General features: G+C 37.1%; 1 protein-coding gene across 1 annotated transcript; it reads left to right on the top strand.

The window, feature by feature from the left end:
• The first annotated feature begins 5,336 nt into the window (after positions 1-5,336).
• Positions 5,337-18,397, top strand: LOC144667483 (DNA/RNA-binding protein KIN17-like). The gene is made up of 17 exons (XM_078528904.1): positions 5,337-5,564; positions 5,665-5,759; positions 7,000-7,043; positions 7,243-7,322; positions 8,110-8,152; positions 8,710-8,792; positions 9,282-9,330; positions 10,217-10,269; positions 10,392-10,440; positions 11,314-11,368; positions 12,883-12,978; positions 13,654-13,690; positions 13,900-13,953; positions 14,309-14,377; positions 15,247-15,346; positions 16,377-16,477; positions 17,302-18,397. The coding sequence occupies exons 1-17, from the start codon at positions 5,445-5,447 to the stop codon at positions 17,365-17,367; spliced, it is 1,194 nt and encodes a 397-aa protein (XP_078385030.1). The 5' UTR covers positions 5,337-5,444; the 3' UTR covers positions 17,368-18,397.
• Positions 18,398-26,251: the final 7,854 nt, after the last annotated feature.

Here is a 26,251-nt window from a genome sequence, read left to right as displayed (position 1 = left end):
GGGACTTTTTTAATTTCTCAAGGGAATATTTTAATTTCTCAAGGGATTACTTTCCGCTGTGGGTGATCACGCGATCTCGTGGAAAAAACGTGACTTGTCATTTACAAACGTTATATAACAATGTTAAAAGTGACATGTCAGCTTTCTTATCTCAACGCACGTGTGTCTGAAAGGCGATCTATAAAAAGCGTCGCACAAACAATGGATTGCGTAACTAAAACACGAATAAATAGCCACTAGCACTTACATCGTTTAAAAATTACAAACGTCAAAAATAAACCATACCAAAAAACTTGCTCTTTTCAAAGATATTATTGAAGTTAAAACAAATGCAAGAGATGGGGGCTTCTTTTAAGGCTTCTTTTTTAGGCCAAATTTGGTCGCTACAAGCGCCCATTCTATTTCGTCATCATCCTAGGTCGTTAGGGACGTGACCTCGCGTTGACAGCAATGTTGCATCACAGGCAGACCACCCTATGTGTTCGTGGTTAATTATTGTTGTTGACATGAGACGAACAAAAGAAATTTTGAAATCTATAAGGGTTACTGAAATAAAGCTCTGGAAATAACATATCTAACTACATTTCGCTCTAAATATCTCAATAAAGTTTAATGAAACGTTTATCGACTCATGTGTTGTATTTCTTCGCCTGCGCGGGCCGTTTTAAGCACTTTTTTAACTGATTTAGCCGGCCGAAGGCCAGTAAGAGAGAAAGAGGAGACAAGGCTTGCAAGTCGGCGGCCGCCAGCAGCGACCTCCTCCACTTCAAACCGGAATTAACGCCAAACTACTGAAAATCTCACCTATCTGACGACGGCTATCGATCGGTGAGTTGTTGCTCTATCTCTTCGCCGAATTTGAACTTCATCCCTCCAATAGTTTCCGAGAAAATCCACGCTGAAATCATGCATACGGCTTTTTGACTGCACAGGATAAACCTTCGACTCATACTTCATGCAAAAAAAGTCGGTATCTCGAAGAGACTTTGATTAAATATTTGTAATTTTGTCTCAAAACGTTAACCCGTAACGCATAAAACGATTGCGTGACGCATTAGTGTAATACATGACTGACAAGTTGGCTTCAAAAATAAATGTGAGATTCGTGAACAAACAGTAAAAATTTACTCGTGGTTCCTGTAAGGGATTTTTTTTTTCGCGTTCAGTAAGATGTTTTTGAGCACACTGTTCGTGAAGTGTTATAATAAAAAGTGTGATTCGTGATATCGCGAAATAATAGTAGCACGTGTAAAAGCTAGTGACTCTGCACTATTGTTTCGAATTAAGTAAGTTTACTTTAGTTTAAAAAGTGTAAAAGCTAGATTTAATTAAAAATGGTCTTGGAAATTTTTATAAATGGAGAAACTTAAAGGAAAGGTTGTTTTCTATCAAGCTGTGTTGAAATAGCTGGGTTGAAATTTTAATTAAAATCAATAAAACCGCGAGTGAAATGGGTCAACATTTAATGAAAACTGAATTAAGCAAAAATTATTTGTACAAAACTGTAGTAAAAGCAATATCATGAAGTATCTTAAAATCACGTAACTAAAACTAACGTCGTTTCTTACAAGGCATTTTCTTATCTCTGTTGTCAGGCTAACTTCTTTAAAAACTGTGTGCTATTTTTGAAACGAGGACTGGGGAGAGTCATATGAAAGTTAACGAAACCAGTAGACTACAAGGTTCTAACAATAAAAATCTCGCTGCGAACGTCTCCGATAGGTATTTTACTTGTGTTTTATATTTCTTTATTAGTATTATTACTATTTGTAGGCCATTGATCTTCAGAATAAACGTAACGTTAGGGGTCGACTAAATATGCATCCTTTTTTCGAGCCTTTCATGATGCAGCTCGTGTTAGAGCGGTTTTCACTTGAGTGTCGAAAGTAAATTGCGTTTGCTTTGGTTTTGCATTACTACGCTTAGTGATTGGCTTAAAAATCTCCTACCACTTTCTCAGCCAATCAGAGCTAAAATCAAAACCAATCATGACTCGCTCGCGCACGTTTTCCCGTGCTTCGTGCCAGCCACATGTATTTGCTTCGAGATTTGATTGGTTCACTTGATTGTCTGTGCCCTTTGTGATTGGCCAGAGTAATTACTTTGGTTTTGGTTATACGACACTCAATTGAAAACTGCTCTATTTCCGGGGTCTCCAGAATATTTGCATTATTTTCGATCTATCATACCCCTAACTGTAACAACGCTGTCGCAAAAAACGAAAACAAAAGAAGAAAAATAGACCATTATTTTATCCCCATAAAAAATAGCTTGCATCATTTACAGTTAACCCATGGTAATTACACGGCCACGAATGTAGTTTGTTTGCCTAATTAATTCCCATTTGCCTTTTTTTATCAAATTGCTTTTTTATGGATCAACATCGAACAATATCAAATGTTATGCTCTGGCTAATGAAACTTTCAAACATGTTGCCGGATGGATCAGGTAATTAAACGACCAAATGTGGATCCTTTCGAACAAACATCGTACAAAGTTGGATGGAAATGGATGTTTGATTTTTTACTTTAAATATTTTCGATCCAAAATTTCTGCGATTGCAACAAGTTTCGTTTACATTTTAACGAAAGCTAAATACACTAAACAGATACATTAAACAACGTAACAGCCAATTAATTAGTTAAGGTTAGAATTTTCCTCGTTAAAACTTTGGATCTTTTTTTGACCTTTCTGTTTGTTAGTTTGCTTCACAACCCCCAGGATCGCATTTATTTAGAACTTCATCTCCAAACCGTAAACCTGTGGCGCAGAAAATTAATGCATGACACTTTAGTGTAATACGTGACTCACAAGTTGGCTTCAAAAAAGTATGTCAGATTCGTGAACAAATTACAGTAAAAATCTACTCGTGGTTCGTGTCAGGGATTTTTTTCCCGTTCAGTAAGATGTATCTCAGCAGATCGTTCGTGAAGTGTTATAATAAAATGTGTGATTCGTGATATCGTGAAATAATGTTAACACTTGATAAAGCTGGCGACTCTGCACTGTTGTTTCGAATTAAGTAAGTTTACTTAAAAAGCTAGATTTAATTTAAAAATGGTTTTGCCATTTTTTATAAATGGAGAAAATAAAAGAAAGATTTATTTCTATCAAGCTTTGTTAAAAAAGCTGGGTTGAAGTTTTAATTAAAATCAATAAAACCGCGAGTGAAATGGGTAAACATTTATAGAAAACTGAATTAGGCAAAAATTATTTGTACAAAACTGAAGTAAAAAATATTTTGAAGTGCCTTACAATCACGTAACTAAAGCTAACAATGAACGTCGTTTCTCACAAGGCATTTTTTTCTGACTGGATCTCTGTTGTCAGGCTAACTGAACTTATTTAAAAAAACTGTGCGGTATTTTTGAAATGAAAGCACTGAAGTTAACGAAACCAGAAGAGCTAAGGCGCGTTAACAGGACAGAGAAAATTGGGAAAGGACTCGTCAAAATTTTTCTGTCGTGTAAACGCGCCTTAGCTTAGGTTCTAAAAATAAAAATTTAATCTCATTCCTTTTCTGATAGGTATTTTAGTCGTGTTTTTTACTACTGTGGTTTTTTTTGAGAATGAACGTAGCTGGGGATGGGGACTAGAGATACATGCTATTTTAGAGACATTAGTGACGCATGTCGTTTTTATTTCCAGAATATTTCGATCACTGATAATTAGAAAAAAAAGAAAATTGTTAAGCTCTTGCTAATTAAACTATCAAGCATTTGTTCTTACATGTTGAATAGATCAGCTAAACGATCAAAAATGGTTCCTTTCGAGCAAAAATTGCTCGATCACGTACAAGGTTGGATGAAAATAAATGTTTAATCTGTAGTTCAAATATTTTCTGTTCAAAATTTTGCGTTATGATTAATGTTTGGTCATGTTTGGTCATTTAGAGTCCATTAAGCCTGTTCATCAAATATGATGCTTGATAAAAATGTGTAATCTTTTATAGCTTATAAAACTGAAGGTTAAAAAAAATAAAAAATAAACTTGTGAAATAGTATATTCGGCGAGATTATTTTGTTGCATAACTAGTATATATCCATCGAAACAGATAACGTTTGACGACTTGAAAAACTTATGGGTTCGTAATATAAATAAAATACATCACTCATTGGGCATATTACTACAGTTTATTCTTATACCTTTTTAACCTTTCGTTGTCAGGAAAAAAATATCAAACTTTTTTTTAGATAATATTCTGAGTTAGGCCTTTGCCTAAATTTTTTCTCACGGAATAGTAATGGGGCTACAAGATAAAACCCCTCTATAAGATACCTGGTTAAACACGACCTGGTGGGATATTTTGCCCAGCCCTAGTGGCCTTACTTTTGACCTCCCTGGCCCTACTTTTTTTTAAAAAAATTCAAACATATGTTTGACCCAAAGGCAAAATCTTTAATCTTATTTCAGACGAACAAAATAATAAACTGAACCCTTTGCTGCTTTTACAGCTTACATATGAAATACATAATGACACGAGAACGAATGATAGGCAGTCAGTGAATTGGACGATGTTTTGAGTCAAGTTGGATTGATTTGGGTAACCCTATTCGGCGAAATGGTGGAGTGGCACAAATTTTCATTAAAACAATCACTATACTAAACGTCAATACTATACGTTACCCCAGCCAACAAATAAAAGCTAACCACAAGCAAACCGGGGTGAAGCTAACCGCAAGCAAACTAGTGACATTCCGTCATCCCGCCATTCGGCCGAATAGGGTCACCCGATTGATTTGCATGTTCACGAGTCTTCGTTTTCAATTTTGCCAATCTTGTAGCAGAATATTTCTGCCCTTGATAGCGTTTGAACATCATCGTCAACTGTCCATACCTGCGCGTTTTCGTTTGGAAACATGTTATGCGGTCAGAGGAAGTAGAGAGTATAGTTGCAATTTTAGGCAAATCCTCGTTAAACACGCGAATAGTTTCCGATTCTCACGCCATCCAATCAAAACCTGGCACGAACCGGAAAGTTGTCGCGTCATGATGACGCAACAAAATTGTGGTGTTGCTAGGCAACAAGGAGGACTTACAGGAGCAATGTTCTATGATGTCACGTGATGTAATATGGGCTTCTGGACAGCGTTTCTCATGAAGGTCTATGTTTTCGCTATCCAAAGTTAAACGATAGAACTGAGTTTTCAAAACTCTACATTTTTAAAGGTGTGATTTATTTGACACCTAAAGTCTAATTATTTGTAGAAAGTTCTCTTTCTTTTGGCAAGATTTATCCATGATTTTTATATGAGAACGGACACTTCAAGGAAATGAAGGCTTGTGCTAGCACTCACCGTCAAACCAAGACGCGAGGAAACTGGAACTAAGTGCAACGCGCATTGCATGCTGGTGTTATCATGGCGGACGAGTAAATGGACGAATAACGACGAATAACATTTGCAGAGAAAAAGCGGAGGCAGTTTTAGCTCTATATTTGCAGCATGGGGAAAGAAAAAGCAGGACCATTAACTCCCAAAGCCATAGCGAATAGGATAAAAGCTAAAGGATTGCAGAAGCTGCGATGGTATTGTCAGATGTGTCAGAAACAATGTCGAGATGAGGTAGCAAAACTTTCCACAACTCGATTTAAAAACGTTTATTCGTTTTTCATACAATCAAAGAGTTCAATAATTTTTCCTTCACTCTTTTCCTTCTGTTCAGAATGGATTCAAATGTCACACAATGTCAGAATCTCATCAACGCCAGCTTCTGTTATTGGCGGAGGATGTTGACAAGTACATGGACAGTTTCTCAAGGTAAGCTTAAGCTTAAATTTACATGACCTGCAAGTTTTATTTAAATTTAAACCTTACATGTACATGTAAACGCAAAGCAGAAAAGCAGAACTTTTTTGAAGCAGGCTGAGCATCCTAAGCACTCTAAATACCCTGATCTGTCTGCACTCTGTGGCGAGTAAACCAGTGTTTTGAGTAATGAAAGCATTCAAGGCACAAATATAAGCTTAAAATATACCTTTCAAGTCACATAGACAGCAATATTGGTTGCTGCAACCTTTGTAAATTATGAATATTGCATACTTGTATATCTATGTATCGTTGTACTATTCTTTTTAAATTACGTACATGTAGTTCACTTTTATATCTACACTTGTAAATAGTTATAGTACCTCAACCTCGTTCCTACCCCCCTCCCCCCCTCCCCGCAACAAAGCGCTGCTTGACGTCCACAGTCTATTTTGTCGAGGAACAGTGAAGGAACAAGATGGAATATACTTGACTTTTGGTATCCTGTCAGTAACACGGCAACACCATCTTCGCCACAGTGAATTTCCTCAAGACAAATCACTTGCTTAACGTTTAGATTGACATGGAATAAACACTATTCAAAATGGGAGGTCACAGCGGATGCGATAGCCTCACTTTGAATTCAACAATGGACAACAAATTACTTGACATAAATTACTTGACATTAGAGAGGCCTTCCAAGGGGTAAAAGCGACAAGCGACATGACCCTGAAAACTGGCAACATGGAACATTTTAAAAGCGACAAACGACATCATTACAGCACTGAAATGCGACAGCGACACGAAGCGACAGCAAAACAATGGGGTAAAAAACGACAGCGACATTTACCGCTGTTAGCTAGGCGACATGGGTTCTCAGAAACATGCGACATTGCGACACGGCTACCCCCCTTGGAAGGCCTCATTAGAGGACTCCTCAAGGCATGTGGCCAGAGCCAACCAGGGTCTCTCTTCTCTCGCTCTACGGGGCAGGGAGAGAGAGAGAGAGGCCACGGGAACATGGTTGTTAGTAAGTGATTAGTTTGGAGTAGATAGGTGTCTCCAGTTAGCTTACATTTGTAGCTAAATACTTTGACACTGAAATAAAATTGTTGTCATCATCATTATAACCACTAGTTGCAGAGGGAAATAATAGTGATGATTTGCTATTTGTTAAATATTCCTTAATTTTAGCTGTTCATGATTGTGTACTGAATGTACAGATGTATGTTACTCTACATTGTATTTTCAGAGAGTTTCAAGATGAGTTTCTCAAGCTTTTGAAGAGACAATTTGGTATGTGACACAATGTACCTAGTTTTATTCATTTATTTTAGGGATGTGGACAAATCATAGAGTGTCCGGTTTTCATGGACTACTTCAATGGACTATCCAAATGGACTACCCTAAAAATGGAAAAGACTACATGTACTTAAATCCAGAATTTTTACCCATACAGACTGCACATTCTATTGTTTTATGTTGTTTCTCTAAGGTACTCGCAGAGTGCGAGCAAACCAAGTTTATCAAGATTACATTAGTGACAGGGACCATACACACATGAATGCTACTCAGGTCAGTGCAATACCTTTAAAGCTTGAAGAAAAGAAAAAAAAACAAATAATTAAAAGAAAAATGAAACTGCCGAATAGCTCAAATATGCTGGCCAGTATTACCTTACTATCACTTATTTTCGCGGTAACTTAATTTCACAAACACTAAGAATACAGGGTTCTATCTAGAGGTGTTCAGGGTAGAAGATTTCCCCCCCCCCCCCCAAAACAGCCCAGCTTCCCCCCAAAAAAGAATTTGTGATAATTTCCATCGCTACGAAGATAAGTTAATAACTGAAACATTGCCACTGTTTATCTCTTTTATTCACTTCCTCGTAGTGTTAATAGTGCAATAGGAACTCTTCGTCTCAGCCGAGCTAACATTGTCAAAACCTAATCATCTGATGACCAAAAAACAATATAAAATTACGGTGAAAATATATCAAGGTTGTGTCTCAAAATACACCAGATTGCATCTCAGCACATATCCATTTAAAAAATTTTCCGGGGGACCCCCCTAGAAGCCACTCGCAACTTCTCCCCCAAACGAAAAATCCTAGATAGAACGATGGAATATATTTTTGTGGGTCTTTAATTTCGCAATATTTTGAAAATTGCGAAAATTAAGTCCCGCGAAAATAAGTTACAATAAGGTAGCGTTGTCTCTATAGGGTAATGAGGGAGGCAAATTTACATGCACCATTTTTTCTCTATCAAAAAATGGGTTTGGAAAGTTACAATGTAGTTGCATGGCAGGAAAATCCACTTGTCTCAATAATATCTTTTCGTCTGTTTTCTCTTTATAATAGTGGGAAACCTTGACTGAGTTTGTCAAATGGCTTGGTAAAGAAGGTAATTTTATACTTTTTTTTCATAATGTATTCTAAGTGTTACCTGTACTTTCAATAATTCCTACATCTATGATAGTGTCATAAATTTAAGTTTGAAATTAAACTTTAAATTGCTGGTCTCAGGTGTTCAAAGGATAACAGTTCTGGTTTTTTTTTTTTTCTACTGGATAGTAATAATCTGGTGTAAAGCATTTTTTATCTGCCTTTTTTGATAGATATTACGGTACTACATTTGTATTGTACATTTTTGTATAAAGTTCTGAATTTTGCCCGTTTGTTCTGTGTTTCTTTGTGTTTGGGGTGGATTTTTTTGTGGGAGATCATTTTTGCAGAAATACATTGCAAAGGGATAATTTTTACAGATTATGAAAAAAATAATTTTTGTGCCTTTCAAAAATTTGTGAACTCTGAAGTTAAAAACTTCTCATTCCTTGATTATTTTAAAAAGAAATAAAAATGCCCCAAGTGCATTGTTGGTGCATTGTACCTATTTGCAGCAGTGAGATACATCAGCGATAATTATTGTTACATGTATTTCTTATTAATTTTATGTCTCAGGACACTGCAAGGTGGATCAAACAGAAAAAGGATGGTTTATAGCTTACATTGACAGAGATCCTGAAACCATTGAGAGACAAAAGGTATACAAATACAAAAAAGTACAATTAAATCAAGAAAAAATACCAGTAACCAAAATGTTTATGTTGTACAAAAAAAAGTATTGTGCACAAAGCTACTTGGAAAATGAGGTTTCTGAGTCCTTCCAACAGGAGTTGGATGAACAACCTTCTGTGAACTGGTAACTGACAGATGTTCTGCCACTGACAGGGTTTTTAAAACAAGCCGGTGACTGCTGGAGATCCACTAGCTACCTGTTTATATGTTGATGGTTACTCTGACCAAAGAAATCAGCTTGTAACAAGCAAGCTCAGCATTGTCACAGCTTCCTACTCTTCCAGTAACTGATGCCTTCAAAACATTTTGAAATCCCGGCACTGATTATTAACTTTGTTGTTCTTCAAATAAGTTGTGATTTGCATCCTGTGTAGCTGCAAATAATTTTAGTGGTTAATATATAAAATTGGGATTTTTTAACAAGACAGTCAAGTGTAATTAATTTTTGTCTGTAGGCAGCTGAAGCAAAGGAAAGGCTAGAGATGGATGACGAGGAGAGGCAAGGTAAGAAAGTGGTAATTATGTTACATAGGTCAAATTGTTTTTAGGTTAATTTGTTTTCAATATATTAATTCAAAATTTAGTTTTCTACTACATGTACATGTAAGTGTTCAATGCTTTGTTTTGTTAACCTTGAAATCTCCTGTGTTGTATTGTTAGTACCTCTTGTAAGGAGCATTTTTGAGATGTGCAATAAAAATAATAAAAAAATAAAAATATCTTACTGGGAGGCTCAGTGGCCTAATGGTTAGTGAGCTGGACTCTGGATCCAGCAGACCAGGTTCAAGCCGTGGCACTGCATTGTGTTCCTCGTGGGCAAGACACTAAAATACTCTCATAGTTCCTCTCTCCACCAGGTGTATAAATGGGTACCAGCGAATTTAATGGGGGGGGGGGACTCTGGATGAACTAGCATCCAATCAAAGGCTCCAGTCTGATGAGCCACTATGCTCAAATGTAGACTTTCAACTTGAAGAAAACACTTGTATTATCACAAAAAGCAATTTAAAATCATGTATTAGAATTTATGATAAAATAATTAAGAACTGATTGTCTAATGTGATTATAACAGTTTAATCTTCAGCTTGAAACAGATCAACCTTAGTTCGAAACAAATTAACCTGAATACAAAATGTACATTTTGACCTAGTCTCCTTCACAGCCACTATCCCAAATAGAGGCCGTGGAGGAGACTAATTTTGACCTAGATTGAATTAAAATAATTATATTGTTGTACATATTGTTCATAGTGCCGAGGGCCACAGGTCTTTTAGCTATTAGCTATTAAATGAGCCCTTTCTAAATAAAGAATTTACTTACTTCCAGGAACTGGTTGCATCCTGAGTTACATCTTCAGTTTTTTTTTATAAAATTTATTGTTTTTGAACAGCTAAGCTACTTGAGAAACAAATTGAAAGAGATCGAGGAAGAAAAGTTGATGAGGTTTGTTTTGGAAAAGTATTGTTTCTTTCAAATAATTTCCTTTTACTTGGAGGTGGCTTTAGTTAATGGTTTTGTCTTCCCTGTTTCTTACTTACTGTATTTTGGTTTTGTTGGCAATACAGCAAGAACCAGTCTTCACAGAACTAAAACGAGATAATGAAGAGGAAAAAGGTTTGTTGGTGTCTTGTTTTATCTTGTAAAGAAAACATTTCTTCCAGTCAGCAGAGAAAAGACAGTAGTAGTCTTTCACAATACTGTGCACAGACACATACAACACAGTACATTATTTTGTACACTGTACCTCAAATGCCATGGGAGACACAGTGACCTAACAGTTAGAGCGCTGGACTCTGGATCACGCAGTCCAGGTTCGAGATCTGGCCGGGTAATTCTGTTGCATTCTTGGGCAAGACACTTTACTCTCGTAGTGCCTTTCTCTGCCCAGGTGTATAAATGGGTACCAGCGAATTTACTGCTGGGGGTAACCCTGCGATGGACTAGCATCCCATCGAGGGGGAGTTGAAATACTCCTAGTTGCTTTATTATAAATAAATATACATGTAAATAACTACGGAAACTGGATAAGCTTCGGCCTGATGGGCCACTAGGCTCATATGCAGGTACTTTACCTTTTTTGACCTCAAATGCCAGTAACCTTAACACTAGCAGTTAATCAAAATGAAACCCAGGGGGAGGGAATGGACTCTCATATGAAAGGAACTGGGATGCTTGTCAGAAAAATTGAACTAAACCCCTTACCAATCTGGGCATGGCTTGAACCTTTTTGTGACCCCTAAAAGATGCCATTTTTCATGCAAATGCCTGATCAGACGTAACAACAGTACAAATGAACACGACTGTATGACAGCATTTTTTATTTTTTCACATGCAACAGTTCTTTTCTAGACTACCCTTACCCTCACCTGGACAATGACACTATTACACTGATCTAGGATTTACTTAATTCAAAATTCTGTCTTTCTATTTCACATGTCAACTGTCAGAGGTTCTAATTGTTAAATTGTTACTATTTTATTTTGTTAGTGACATTTAGTATGCCAGCAGCCAAGAAGAAAGAACCCCTTCCTGGACCCAGTGGGTGAGTACATGATTGACATGAAATTGACACTCCCAAGTACTTAAATAATGAACACGTCTGGTAAATTATGTTGTTTGTAAATTATGTTGCTGAGGTTTCAAAAGCACCTTAAAAAGTTGAGACATATGGTACACTATGTACATGTAATTATATTACATGTAAGGTAAAAAGGTAAAGTCTGTGTCCGAGCCATGAGGCTCATACAGCCGGAGCTTATCCCGGTTTCCGTAGCATTAAGCAACTAGGAGTATTGCTACTCCCCCCTGGATGGGATGCTAGTCCATCGCAGGGTTACCCCCCAGCAGTAAATTCGCCGGTACCCATTTATACACCTGGGTGGAGAGAGGCACTGTGAGAGTAAAGTGTCTTGCCCAAGAACACAATGCAGCGCCCCGGCCAGGCCTCGAACCCAGGCCGTTCGACTCGGAGTCGAGCGCGCTAACCATTATGCCACCGCGCCTCCCTAATTATATTACATGTAACAAGGATTAATACAAACAGTACAAACCATTTTCTCATGTCTGCACCACAAATCTAGACTATTATTTTAATTGCATGTGTAAAATAAACCCTTTTAAAAAAAATGATTAATTTTGATTGATTAAAAAAAAATGATTCCAAGAAAGAAATATTAAGTTTGCCTGATACAATTTATTAAATATAATTTTGTCAGAGATTCTTTTTTGGCTCTTTGCATGTTGGAAAAACGTTGTACTGGTAGGTCTAGTAAGGCCACAGATTGAAAGGGAAAATCGCCTTGTCTTCTTTTGCAAGCCTTGGGAAATTTTTGAAAATATTTTTAATCACCTGCAGAAATCTTTTTAAGAGTACTGAATGTATCACCTTCAGGTCGTTAAAACCTTGTTCATTTGACATTGAGACATAATTAATTGTCAGGTACAGTAAAAACCCGCGTGTAAGAACCTACTTTTTTCAGAGTTTGGCAAAACAGGTTCTTGTATTATGGGGTACTTATTGACATTTTAGGCTAAGTAGGTTCTTAATTAGGTTCTTAATTTCTACAGAGTAGACATTGTTGTTGATCATCAGAAAATAGTATAAAATCTGGTCTCTGTTCTGTTCTACATTTTAAATATTTTTTAATGTGCCCATGTTGCCAGAAGTCCAACAACATTAATTGATCAATGATACAGTACTGTTGTTTCATAGTAACAGTTCAAATTCAACATGCATTGTGCATTTTGAGGTTCATAATTTAAATTTTCTAAACTCTCTATCACCTTTTTGGTTTTTAGTAAAAAAAAATAAATAGTTAAACCCCACATATAAGAACCTGTTGAATTTTGTTTGGCTAAACAGGTTCTTATACTTTGGGGTACTAAAAAAGCAAATTTCTGCCAGAAGGTTCTTAATTCCCTAGGTTCTTACACGCGGGTTTTTACTGTATAACATAATAATTTTTAGTAACTGATTACTTGCATGTTTATTGTTCTTAAAACTCTAAAACCATTAAAACCGTCAGCAAAACTACCATTCCTCTCATTGGCTTTCAGAGTCACCTTAAAACCTACTGGCCTACAGAATCCCATGAGTTCTGCAAGTTTGATTCAAAAGGAAAAAAAGAAGGAAAAGGAGAAGACCAAAGAAAGGTATCATATAATTCTGAAAATAGCCCCCCCCCCATCAAAAAAAAAATCTCAGACACAGCAATATGATCCTCCCGAAAAATTTATTTTGCTGTGTGGCACTTAAAATAATTAACAATAAATTGTAAATAACACTTTCAGAGTGCTTTAAATGCTGTACAAAACAAATGTTTGGGGGATAACCCCTTCATCAATGATGGGGTTATCCCAAAAATGTTGTTTTTACAGCATAAAGAACTGTGAAACATATTGTAGAGCTAATGTTTTATATTTTACATTTTTAAGGTTTCAGTAAGCACCAAAAGTGTTAATTAAGACACTCTGCACTTTTTGAGTACCTTAAACAAATTTTATCCTTCACCACTTCGATATGAAAAACTTCAGACAAAGTATCCTGTCCAAATTATACAAACCCAAAGATTTTTGAAACGCAAAATTAATTTGCTTCCAAAAATAAGTCCCTCCCCCACCTCCATATACATGTATAAGCCTTCCTAGAAAATAAGCCAACCTGAAAGAGACATTTAAAGAGCAATTATAAGCCCAGGGCTTATGGCATTAGGGCTACAGAAACTGGGAAAGCTCCAGTCTGATGGCCTGAATAGGAAAACATGGTTTGTTTGTTTTGTCCAAGAGGCATAATAGAGCAATAAATATGTGATCTATCTTCTTTCACAGTGTAAAACGGAAATCAGCGTTAGAGGAAATAATGGAAGTGAGTAAAATATTTATATTTTGATAAATCATATTTTTTAAAGTACAACAGTTCTAGTCATGTGATATGTGAGCAGTCCTTTAGCCAGGATTTTAAAAGTGAGTATCAAACCTTCCGACTGCTACAACACAAATCTTTGTAAAGTTAAGAAAATAACATCAATTTTTAATGTCTGCCCTAAATGTTACTATGGTGTTATTCTGTTGCAGATGGAAGAGCAAAAAAAGAAGAAAATAACCCGCAGAGCCAATTGGATAGCAAAAGTAAGTTAAGGAAAGCTAAGTTGGGATGTCTGCATGTGTGGTAAAGGAAGAAATGCAGAGAGGGAATGATTGAGTAAGAGACTCGTCAAGTGAGTGAAATAGGATGCAAACAGGCAAGAGAATATAGTGAAAAAGAAAAAATCTAACTAACCAACTAACAAAATTAATCAGAAAATGGACCTATCAAAGATATTTGTTTGGGGTTTGAGTTAATGCAAAAAATGTTAGCAGATTTTCTTTTCCAATGCATTAGTACATATACAGTGCAAGTCAGATCAACTCTTGTTCCCATATTTCTTAAAGACTTTGATTGTTCTAATCAAATAAAACTATAGTTTTGATTTGTTGCCTGCAGGGAATCGTTGTTAAAGTCATTACCAAGAAACTTGGAGACAAATACTACAAAAAGAAAGGAACAATAAAGGTATATGTGAATGTAATCTAGTCGAAAATTAATTAATCTCACAACCAATATTGACTTCTGTTGACACTTATTTTGAACACTGAAAGCTCAAAGCAAACAAGCCATCACCCGGTTAGCTTAGTTGATAGGGCGCTAGGATAAAGAGTGCAAAGCTTGTGGGTTGGAATCTTGGCTGAACCATCAACTAGGGTCTACAAATAACTGTTAAGATCATGCTGGCTGTGCATTAAGAAGCTTGCCTCAGTTCAGGTGATCATGTGATTAGGTAGACATGTTAACTGTTGGCCTTGTCTCCTACACATCTTCATATTAAAGAAACTACATCATCGTCATCATCATCACCACCATCATCATTGTCGTCATAACTGTTTCTCCAGCTGGGATATACATGTAGTCCTGACCTTAAAAGTTTGAAAAGAGTAGGGAACGTGGTCCCCAGTGTTGGACTGCCCTGTTGAGATCAGTGGACTGATAGTGGTTGCGATACATGTACAGTGCAGCTCAGAAATAAGCAAACAACATATACGAAGATTATGCTCACCTTTTTTACGTATACCTGTACGTGTATACGAATATGTCATTGAATACACATGTCTTTGTTATTCACTGCCATAAGTTTGCTTTGTGTAGCAATGTTGGGCAAAATAAAAGAAATCTCTGCATATAAAAAAGCAGCAGTCGACTAGTCAGAGTGAAATACACACCTTAACATGCTGTCCTTCTATCACACCCTTGACTTGAATTGTAAAGTGCATTGAAAAGGTACATAAAATGTGCTACATAAAATTATGTGTTGCCATTGTAAGAATTACAATCTGTAAGCCATGACGCAACTGAACAAGCATGATTTGTTCTCTTTCTTACTTTAGGATATTCAAAATCTATTTGTTGCGACAATAAAAATGTCTGATGGTGGAGACGTGATAAAGGTTGACCAGGAACACCTGGAAACAGTCATACCAGCTTTAGGTACTGTGCTTTAGAAAAGTTTGATGTTAAAAGAAGTTAAAAGAATATAATTAGCAAACAAACCGCATCTTACATGGTCTACACTCTAAAAGACATTCTAAAATGTTCAAAACTCAAAGCGGATTTCACTGCAAAGTTTTGGACATTTTATGGTATCATTTTTATGGTCTACAAAAGTAAAGACCAGGGTTTTATCCCAAGAACTCTTAGTTCATATAGTGTGATCGTCGTGGTGTGAATAGTTCTGAAAAAAAGTTGTTGATGATGTGATATATCAAACACGAGAGGCAGTGTTTCATCGGGGTCTCCAAACACAGAGAAGAGAGTTGAAAATACGATGTGCTCCGATGAAACACAGTCTCCTGCGTTTGATATATCTTCTCGATTGAAACAAAAACTACGGAGTAAACAGAGAAATAAAATCGGAAAAATCCATGCAAATTTAAGACCGGGTATCCAAACCTCCTTCACGGTTATGATTTTCTTTGTTTTAACTTGATGAATTATAAATGAGTTTGAGAATGACATTTCAACAACCAAAGTGGAAGTCATCTTCATCTGATATTTAAGTGAAACTCCTGGGCTCAAACTATTTACTATAAATATTATACTGCACTACTTTACCAGTCGGGGGAACAAGTGCCAGTTTTGACAAATCTTCGTTGAAACGCTCAAAGAATTTCCAAATTATTTAATCCAATCAAATACTAGAGTGAGCGCTCATGATTACTCCGGGAGCCGTCGCGCGTATAGATACATCATGTTGCTTAGCAACTTCTTGGACAAAAACCGCAGGCTCAGTCACTTTTCGGAAAAGTGATGTCGCCATCAACTGGCACTAATTCCTCCAACTATACAATGTCTACAACAAATGTTAGTGAGTATAAAGATTCTGATCAACCTGGGAATAACATCTTGACTGAAAATTAAATTCTCATTTGTGAAATCTGCAAAAAGTATGGGACGTAGTGGGGAGAATTAGGAGGTTGATTTTGATAGTAAGAAGGCTGTATGTGACTGTGTCTTATAGGGAAGACTGTCTTGATTGTAAATGGAGTCCATGGAGGATCAACAGCTTCGCTTGTGGCCCTGGATGAAAAGAGCTTCTCTGTTACAGTAGACCTGAAAGATGTAAGCTAAGCCAGCTATGCTTGTTTTAACATGCTTGTGTCTTGACACTCATTGCATTAAAAATTAAAGGGGCAGTATCACAGTGCGCAACATATACATGTTAATGCGTATGGGTGAATTTAAAGCAGGGGTAACCCTGTGATGGACTAGCATCCCATCCAGGGGGAGTAGAAATACTTCTACAGTAGTTGCTTACTGCTACAGAAACTGGGATATTAGCTCCGGTCTGAAGGGCACTAGGCTGGAATGCAGTCATTTCCTTACTGTAGCACACAATAGCTCTCAAAAGCTTGTTTCTCATAGTAAGTGAACATGGGTCGATACCAGACACACAACAACTACTTAACATGACAAAAGTGTTTAGAAGTCAGTAACTTGTGATGGACTACAATCATTTACAAAATTCGTTGGTGCATCCCCCCCCTCCCCCCCCCCCCCCATTTCAGTGTTGAATAGCGCAATGTGCCCAAACTCCCTGGGCAGTGCGTTTCAGTTTGTGAGCAAACGTAGGCAGCAATTGAAGGCATTTTTGCATCTTATGCAATATTGTTAAGGGGGAGAGGGGGAATTACTTAATTCTTTCATGTTTCAAGTAAGAAAAACAGCAATTGTGCCAAGGTTTATGTCAATGAATGTAGCATTGTATCCAATCCTGGCAGAGTAACAATACTCCTAGTTGCCTTTTCTGTGTAACGTGGGAACACAGACTATTTTTGAATCAAGCCTACAGTACATTACAAGTGAATGGTGTGAAATTACTAAAAGGCATATTATGTTACAAACCACCTCATGTACGCATTGCGTGCCGATATTTTATCCTGCAGGGACCCCACGGAGGAAAGAGAATTGACAGAATCCCGTATGAAGACATCTGCAAACTGGACACGTGATACCACGTGCAAAGTTCACTCTAAATCGCACTACGCATGTCAATACGCAGCAAGACTGGGAACTACGAGCACAAAGTTCTTGATAATATACATTCTCGTCCCCATAGCCCTTTCGTTTCTCTTAGCCGGCTTGGCACGAGAAAACAGAGGGCTCTGGGGACATAGAATTTTTGAATTAATTCGAATTTTTTTTATTGGCTGTTTGGAACAAAGAATTCCTAAACGGAAGTCCGTAACGACTCTCTCATACATTCTTTTGAAACGTCACGACTGCATACATGAAGACCGGAAGTCCTAGAATCTAGAACTGGAAATCCTTTGTCCCCAGAGCCCTTTGTTTCCTCGTTCCAAGGCCCAGCCGGCTAAGAGAGAGAGCTCTTATTGTTAATCATGTTGCCTCTACATCCACAAGCCTAAGGAAGTTTTTAGTCATAATTCAATTTTAGTTCTATTTCCTTCTTTATGATATATATTTAACTCGGCTACACCTCTTTGACTATTTCCTTCAGAAAACTTTGGCTCATAGTCTAATTTTTAAGTAGAAAGCTAGTTAAATTTTGTCAACTATTTTGCTTGTTTACTTAAAATAGTAAGATTGCAGCCAGCCGATATTCACGGAAACACCGTCATTTAGTCCGTTTTATGTACTTGTTATACTGGCTTTTGCTCGTCGCTTATAAAAGGGTAAGGTCTACTTACGGAAACGGTTTTTTTTTTGTAACTGTACCGCACTGTGCCTCTAATAAAATGTAAATATAAAGACAAAGGTGGAACTCGAGACGATTATGACAGACGCTTGGTTTATGGCTAAAGCGGGAATTTGACAAGGGAAAATTCCCAGCCAGCTGATAATCAGGAAAATCAATCGACTGATAACCTTTCTTTTGGAGCAAAGTGGCAGTCAAGCTTTATGATCGGTTTTTACCTGTTTAGTTGATTCAATGCATCGCAAATTGCTTTCAATATTATCATTTCCCGTACTTTTACCTCGAGTATCTCGAAGAGATCTTTGATTTTCCTTAGGCAAGCCCTTCTGTGATTTCTTGTAGTTTTAATATCCATAGAATATTTACGGATTAACTTTGCTATTAGTATATCAAAAATTTTATCTGTTATGCAGTGGTATTCGTAATAAGAAGAATTTCCCCCTTTATAGAGCTACCTCCTGGAGGAGCCTGAAGGAGGAAAATGGACACTGGGATTTGGGCAAATTTTCACTGGGGAAATGGGATTTGGGTCACTGGGACTGGGAATCACAAACAAATAAACAACGGGACTGGGATTTGGGCAAATTTGAGAAAACTGTGACAGTAGGTTGGGAAATGGGATGTGGGCAAAATTTGGGCTGGGAAATGGGATTTATACTGCTGGTCAAGGAGAACGAGACTCTATTTAATTAGGTTTTGCCAAATACTCCCTGTGAAAATTAATGTTCGCACAAAAATTTCTTCTGTGGATCTTAGTGAACAAACCACAGCTTCATTATTCTCTTTCATGTAAAATGTTAGGCTTGTTATTTCAGAATGTGACTTAATCATTAGAGCTTCTTTTACCACCGGTCTCGAAGTGTTAATTAATTCAATAGAGATGCATATATAAGATTTTAAAGATCTCGGAAGTTCTAAGTTGGAGCAGTATGTAAAAGTTAATTGTGATACAACTTTGTCAACCAAAAATTCGATTTTAGTAGAAGAAAGAGACAAGTTTAGAATAATTCAAGTCCAATCCGTATAAAAGATATTTGTTTTCAAACGGAAACGAATACATGTGGGCGAGCGACGATTCGATAACGAAACGTGCGAAGTTTTAAAAACCGAAAAAATCCGTTTTCAACTGAAGAAAGATACTTATGGACGAGGCCTCAGCTAAACTTCGTATTTTTATAAATCGATCGAACAACTGATGTACTTCCTTGCGATAATTGTTCGCTCATCTTACTTATTTTTTGCTCGTTTCATATTCCAAGAGTAATATGAATACTCATTTAACTGCCATTGCAATGCCTGATGGATTCATAAAATTTCAAGTTTTTTTGTCCTTTTTTCACACGCATTTTTAACGAAGATGCATTTCTTTTTTTTTCTCGAACATCCGTAAACGCAAATAAGCAGAAATAAAGTAAATGTATTCAGCTCGTCGTTTTCTTTCTTTTTCGCTTTTTTTTTATTTGCTGACTAAAAGAGCGTGCAAACAAAATCTGTTCCAAATCTCCCTATCGTAAAAAAAAAAGAAAAAAACATTTATCTTTGTATTAACTCAAATTTCGCCGTTTATCATACAACTAACATCTACATGGATATCATAACCAGAAAAAATTCTCTTTGTTAGCATGGGACAATGGACAAAATTTTTCTTCGCCCAGCTGCTTTTTGTAAGATTCACCTGCTTTGGTCAAATTTAATGTAGAATCTGCTAATGACATTTTAATTTAAAGTTTTACTTCAAACTTAACGTTACCTATTTTAGGTTGGTATCTAATGTTCTCCTATGTTCTTCTTGTGAAGCGTTCGGCCAACGGCCGTTTAACAAGAGTCGAAGTTATATTATTTAACATAATAATAACAAAAACCAATAACCATTCCTCCGAAGGCACAAGAAAAGTTTTTTTTAGCGTCAGTATCATAAAATCGTGTAAACATGTCTGTTTTGTTGATTAGACAAAGATACCTTGGAAAGAGACATTTTCTCCGTCTAGTATACGTAATTTTAAAACGTTTAGACCCCAAAGTGTACAAAATCAAACAGGGTAAATTTTAGATCTACCACTGGTTTGGTGTTTTCATGACAACTATTTTTCTTACAGCATAGAGATCCGACTTCATTGATTCGTAAAACTTGACAAAATACGTGGTTACCGAGAGAAAAATACAACCGACGATAGGCGAAGGTAAACAAGCAGCCGCTAAAGCTTGGATAAATTCTGCCGGCAGAATTTCAAATACTAGTTATGCAACGCTTTCGAGTGGTATACTATGGAATATCCCACGAGTCACTTGTATTTTCTCGGTATACACACGAGCCTTTAGGCGAGTGTGTATACCAAGAAAATACAAGTGACAAGTGGGATATTCCATAGTATACCACGAGAAAGTGTTGTGTAACTATTTTATACCATGCCATAGAAAATACGCTTACTAAATTTCGTCGAGAATACAATCGCAGCGCACGATGGGAAGGTTGGGTTGAATACCGTCGAATATACAACGGCTTTCCTGTATTCTGATTGGCTGTATTTTCTATGGCATGGTATAAGTTTAATTATAATTCGCTTCTTTGGACAGTGGGCTTTAATACCGGCATTATTCCGCATTGTCTGAGCCGAATCTAAGCAGAATTCTGAAAAATCAGTAACATGAAGGAAAGAAGTCAATTTTTTTAAAAAAAATGTTTAAAACTAATCGAAAAGATCTCACCTCGCATTTCATAACATTAGCTAAGAAGTTGCTGACAACCGCGCTGAAAGCTTAACCTCAGCCTACATCACCTTATCAAATGGTATCGTACAAAGTAACATTAAATATATACGATTGCTTTTATTACTAACAGTTTTGTTACACACAGTAAAAAGAGTGAATTTCTACACTTAGCTACAAATTTGCTCTACACAGCGAGTGTCTAACTAGGCAGCTGTACCGAGCGGAATTCGAGCAGGATTTCGATGCCGAGCCAAATTTTGAGCAGAAAACGTGATTTGGACGAGTATTGCCGGCAGGCATAATTCGCGAGTTCACGAGCAGAATCTATCTTAACCTAATGCCATCGACCCCAAGCGCGGGAAACATGCAATCGGCGTCAAGGACACGAAAATATGAAACCAGTGCTCAACGCGGAAAATGCGATTGGTTTTGGTTTTATCCCGGACTGGATGAAAAAAGATGGGTTGTTTTTCTTGATGCGTTAGCAATAGAGCCAGTTTCAGCTTTTTTACAAAAGAAGAAACTACCAAAGACAGAAAAAAGACATAGCTAAAAGAAACACATGACAATTCTTTGGAAAGTCAATTATATTTTAATTCTACTGCTGTTCAAAGAAGGAGAAATGCTCTTTGGCCGTTAGGGTAGCCACGAATGTAAATTAAACTGCATTCTCAGACTCATTAATAATTCATCAAGTTAAAACAAAGAAAATTAAAACCGTGACGGTGGTTTGGAAACCCGTTCTTAATTAGCATAGATTTTTGCGATTTTATTTCTCCGTTTACTTCGTAGTTTTTGTTTCGATTGAGAAGATATATCAAACACTCGAGACAGTGTTTCATCGGCCATCCAAACAACTCGAATTTCGTCAAAAATACTCCGCTGCGCGTCGTATTTTCAACTCTCTTCTCGGTGTTTGGATATCCCGATGAAACACTGCCTCTCGTGTTTGATATATTACTTAGAACGTTCATGTTAACAACTGATTATAGTTTCGTTTCTTCATAGCTTTTCCACACAGGTTCGTTCACTTTAGTCGACACAGCAACCGTTAGTTTGTTTTCTAATATATTTAGGTTTGTTGATAATATTGGCAATGACCTGGTTCTCGGGAAATTCTTCTCTGCTGATTTTTTATGAAAGTCTCTCCGTGTGAAGAGGGAGCTTTCGTTCAGCGACGTTGATCGCACAATTTTACCAACCATACGAGGTCGAGATCTTTCTAGCTCCGTGGTATCTTTTGGTGATTCAGTGTTAAGCTGATTTCGCTTCTTTCTTGAGGCATGTTCAATCTGAACTGTTACAACTAGTTTGTTCCGTTGTTGCATGAAGACCTTATCGTTTGCTAACTTCGATGGAGCTGATATGGGTCTTTCCTTCACTGTCTCAATCGACCTTCGCCGAACCGTATCCAAACAAATAACCGCACTGCAAGATTGAGATCTTGCATAGCGTGTTCGTTTTTGTCTGACTTGAAGCTTTTCAACATCTAGCGACGCCACGGAATAGCGACGTCGCCTAGTTCGACGTCCAGTGTGAGCTGCTACCTGGTGTCTTTGAGGTTTTCTGCACCTTAACAGCTCCAGTGCAGCTTTCCTTAAGCGGCGGTCTCTATAAAAGTACAGCAGTGGATTGAAGAGAGAATTTAACTGAAGCATTGTTTGTGCCCATTGAAAAATAGAACCCTCGCGGAAAAAAGGCCATATTGCGTAAAAAAGGGTAAAGAGAATGCTCGGGACGCCCGAGATACAGACGAAAAGTGTTATCCAGAAAGTAGTGTAAGCAATCTTTGTTTCAAGCTTCGCTTTTGCCTGAGCAATCACTGTGCGGCGGATTTGCGTTCGGTTCTGCTTTCGCACTCCAAGATAAACCTTAACATAAAAGTATAGTATAAATAAAAGGCACGCAACCCAGAAAATGCACAGTATAATCTCCACGGCTAATATCAGTTTATGACGGACGCCAACGGTTTCCAATATAATTACTGGAGGAATTGTTAGTAATGTGAAGAGCCATGCAACTCTCACGTACTTCTTTACACGGTCTGTTGTAATAATTACCTTGTATTTCATCCAATTGACTATGGCCACGTATCTCTCCCAAGCGATTAGAAGCAAATGTAGAAAAGACGCAAAGTAAACAGTGTACATTACAAAGACACCTATGTTACGTATTGTACAGATAACATCCTCAAATAAAACTCCCTGCAGAAGTAACGCTTTAAAAGTGATATTTAGTGGCATGGATACAGCGCCCACCAGAAGATCAGTTACTGCTAAACTAGACAGCAGGATGTTTGAATTCTTTTTCAGTTCTCTTCTCGTCTTTACTGCTATTATCACCAAGAGGTTTAACAGAATGGTAACAGGACAAGCAATGGTCGTGACGGCAAGAACAATCGTAAGAGAAGCTGTGTTATTTAAGTCCCAGATGAGTTGTAGCGACTTCGTACAATAAAACACTGACCTGGTTTCGTTGAAGGAATTGGCGAGTGATTCTGTATTATTCACCGCCATGACCGATAGACAAGGATGGCTTCTTGAGAGAATGAGCTTCTTGATAGCTTGGTTCTGGTTTAGTTTTATTAGTGGTACTTTCTTCTTGTCAAAATTCCGTCTCGATACTTGCTCGACAGCGCAAATAATATTGCTTGTAATGGCTTAACTTCTTGTTATTTTACTTTCATTTCAATGTTTGCGTTTTATAATTTTCCTGACAATTGTTTTCGCTATGTATTTTTGGAAAGAGATTTCCATGTAAAGTGGTTAATTTCCTACGTAAGTGACTTCATTCAGGACAGTCTCGGTTTAAGCTATTTTTCCAAACAATTTATCCTCACTTGTTTCATTTCTGCTTTGAGTACAAACCGAAGCAATTAACTGCAACATATGGTGTATTGTACAAGGTAAATTACCAGGAAATTCGTCCAGCGAATCATGTCTTAATCTATATAACACAAGCATAATTTTAGAGAATAAATTTCTTGATAGCTCGCGATCGGTTCTGGTTTAATTAGGTTCTGTGGTATCGACTTCTTCACAAAACCGCGTGTCAACTGATACTTTGAGGTCGAAATACTGTTGTTATGTCGTAATGTTGTTTTTTAATCTACATGTCGAGTTTTGTTTGCTCTCTCTTTTATTTCTTTGTTTTCCGGCAGTTTTGCTAACATCGTTTTTCGATTTTTCATGGAAACAGATTTTTGTTAATTTAGGGAGATCAGAATATATTTTCTTATCACTTGTTGTCATTTGTAAAGTTCTTATGAGAGTTAAGCTGCGTTTCCGTTTTTTAAAGATTTGTTCATTAGGATTGAACGCCAATAAATGCACGCTTTGTGGCAGGCATCACAAAGTGTCCTCACTGATAAAACTTCACCAAAAGACACACATATACTGTAAAATATGTAGTAATATGAAAATGGCCAATAACCCAGTCTTATATGACGTACTGATCAGTTTTCTTTTGTTATTTGCGTACGCTGGACCAATTACCGCCACTGTTTAAGCACTCAGTGCTGTGAATTAGCGGGGAAGTTTTAATTATTCGCCTGGCTTAGTCGTTCACTGACTTTTAATACGCGAACAATGGCCGCATCTGGTTTAGTTGTTTTCAAAATCCGTTACATTCCCTAAGTGAAATTCTGTGTGAGCAACACGTGAGGGAAAAGGTTCGTTTTGAACGTAATTCTCAGCAAATAAACTTTATTTTTGAGCAGAGGGGAGTGTTTCGATTCTCTTCGCTATTAGCCCACTTTAAAAATTTCCATACTTATTCGCCTTTTTAGGGTTGCGTTTTTCCTTTATCCAGTAATTCATTAATTCAACATGACATGGAATCCCCTAAAAAAGTACAAACAGTGACGCATATGTGGACTCATTTGTCAAAAAACAAATTACTACTAAAAAACAATTTCCTCTTCTCGCAATGATGTGCCTAAAACTTAATTACCATTTCTTTTGCCATTTTCCAGACACATCTTTAGGTAAAATTAAAAAAAAAAACATTTGTAACTAGTTTGATTTTTTTGTATCCAGCAAAATGGAAAATCATCTAACTGCTACTAAAATGCCGGATGATTTTATAATAAAAAAAGCTTAAAGCGAAAACGCCAACACAAGCACCAGAAAACGGCATACAACTTTGGCTGCGATAAATTCTCCCGTTAAAATTTCGAGCATAATTCACTATTTTGGGCCGGCAACGGGCATTATATACCGTGAAAACTCCGTACTTTCAAAAACAATTTGAGCAGAACTCTGTCAAATCATTAACACATAAGATAAGTTGATCGAAAATAACTAATGCCTGGAATCTCGCATTGCATAACATTAGCGAAAACCCATTCTAAACTGCGCTTACAGAACATAATCTCAGCATGTCACCCCAACGAATGGCGTACCAATTTGTTACACACAGTAAAATGAGAGAATATCTAAAGTTAGTTACAATTTTGCTCTACACAATGAATGTCTTATTAGCCAGCTATACCGAGCAGAATTCGAACAGAATTTCGATCCCGAGCCGAATTTTCAGCAGAAAGATTGATTTTTACGAGTATTGCCGGCAGGCATAATTCGCGAATTTACGAGCAGAATTTATCATAACCTAATGCTATCGACCCCAAGCGCGGGAAACATGCAATCGGCGCCAAGAACGCGAAAATATGAAACCGACGCCCAACGCGGAAAATGCGCGTAAGCCAAGTCACGATTGGTTTTGGTTTTATCCCGGACTGTGGATGAAAAAGGCTGGGTTGTTTTCCTTGATGCGAAAAAGCAAGTTTTTATTTAAAGGGAGAAAAAAAAAAAAAAAAACCCTTTAGAGCAAGTTTACCATTTTTTTTAAAAAAAAAAGAAGAAACTACTGTAGACATAAAAAGAAACACATGTCATTTCTTTGGAAAGTCGATTTTATTTTAATTCTACTTTTGTTCAAAGAAGGGAAGATGCTCTATTTGGCCGTTACGGTAGCCACGAAAGCAATTTAAACTGCATTAAAACGTTGACAGAAATTAAATATTATACAGTATATGCTGAGTTATCATTCATGATAACAACTGACTAAAGTTTCGTTTCCTCGTAACTGTTCCACACGGGTTCTTTCACATTAGTCAACACAGCAACAGTTAGTTTGTTGTCCAATGTGTTTAAGGTTATTGATAACATTGGCAATGACTTGGATCTCGAGAAATTCCTTTCTGCTTCATTTTGATTACAGCTTATTAGTGTGCCGAAGGAAGTTTTCATTCAGCGATGCTGATCGCACAATTTTACCACCACCCATACGATGTCGAGATCTTTTAAGCTCCGTGGTATCTTTGGGCAATTCAGTATTACGCGGAATGCGTCTTTTTCTTGGGGCATATTCAATCTCAGCTGTTACAACTAGTTTGTTGCACTGTTGTGTGGAGACCTTCTCGTTTTTTACCTTCGATGGAGCTGATCTGGGTCTTTCCTTCACTGTAT

Source organism: Oculina patagonica, chromosome 10 (genome assembly GCF_052425735.1).
Source record: "Oculina patagonica isolate OP01 chromosome 10, crgOcupat, whole genome shotgun sequence".
In the NCBI taxonomy this organism is placed as follows: Eukaryota; Metazoa; Cnidaria; class Anthozoa; order Scleractinia; family Oculinidae; genus Oculina; species Oculina patagonica.
This window is presented reverse-complemented; position numbering and strand designations above follow the sequence as displayed.

What these genes read in the sequence shown, in the direction of transcription:
- LOC144667483 (XM_078528904.1), top strand. Translation starts at nt 5,445, where the DNA reads ATGGGGAAAGAAAAAGCAGGACCATTAACTCCCAAAGCCATAGCGAAT. An exon ending in AGAAACAATGTCGAGATGAG is followed by an intron (nt 5,565 to 5,664) that starts GTAGCAAAACTT and finishes CCTTCTGTTCAG; the next exon opens with AATGGATTCAAATGTCACAC. An exon ending in TTACAGTAGACCTGAAAGAT is followed by an intron (nt 16,478 to 17,301) that starts GTAAGCTAAGCC and finishes TTTATCCTGCAG; the next exon opens with GGACCCCACGGAGGAAAGAG.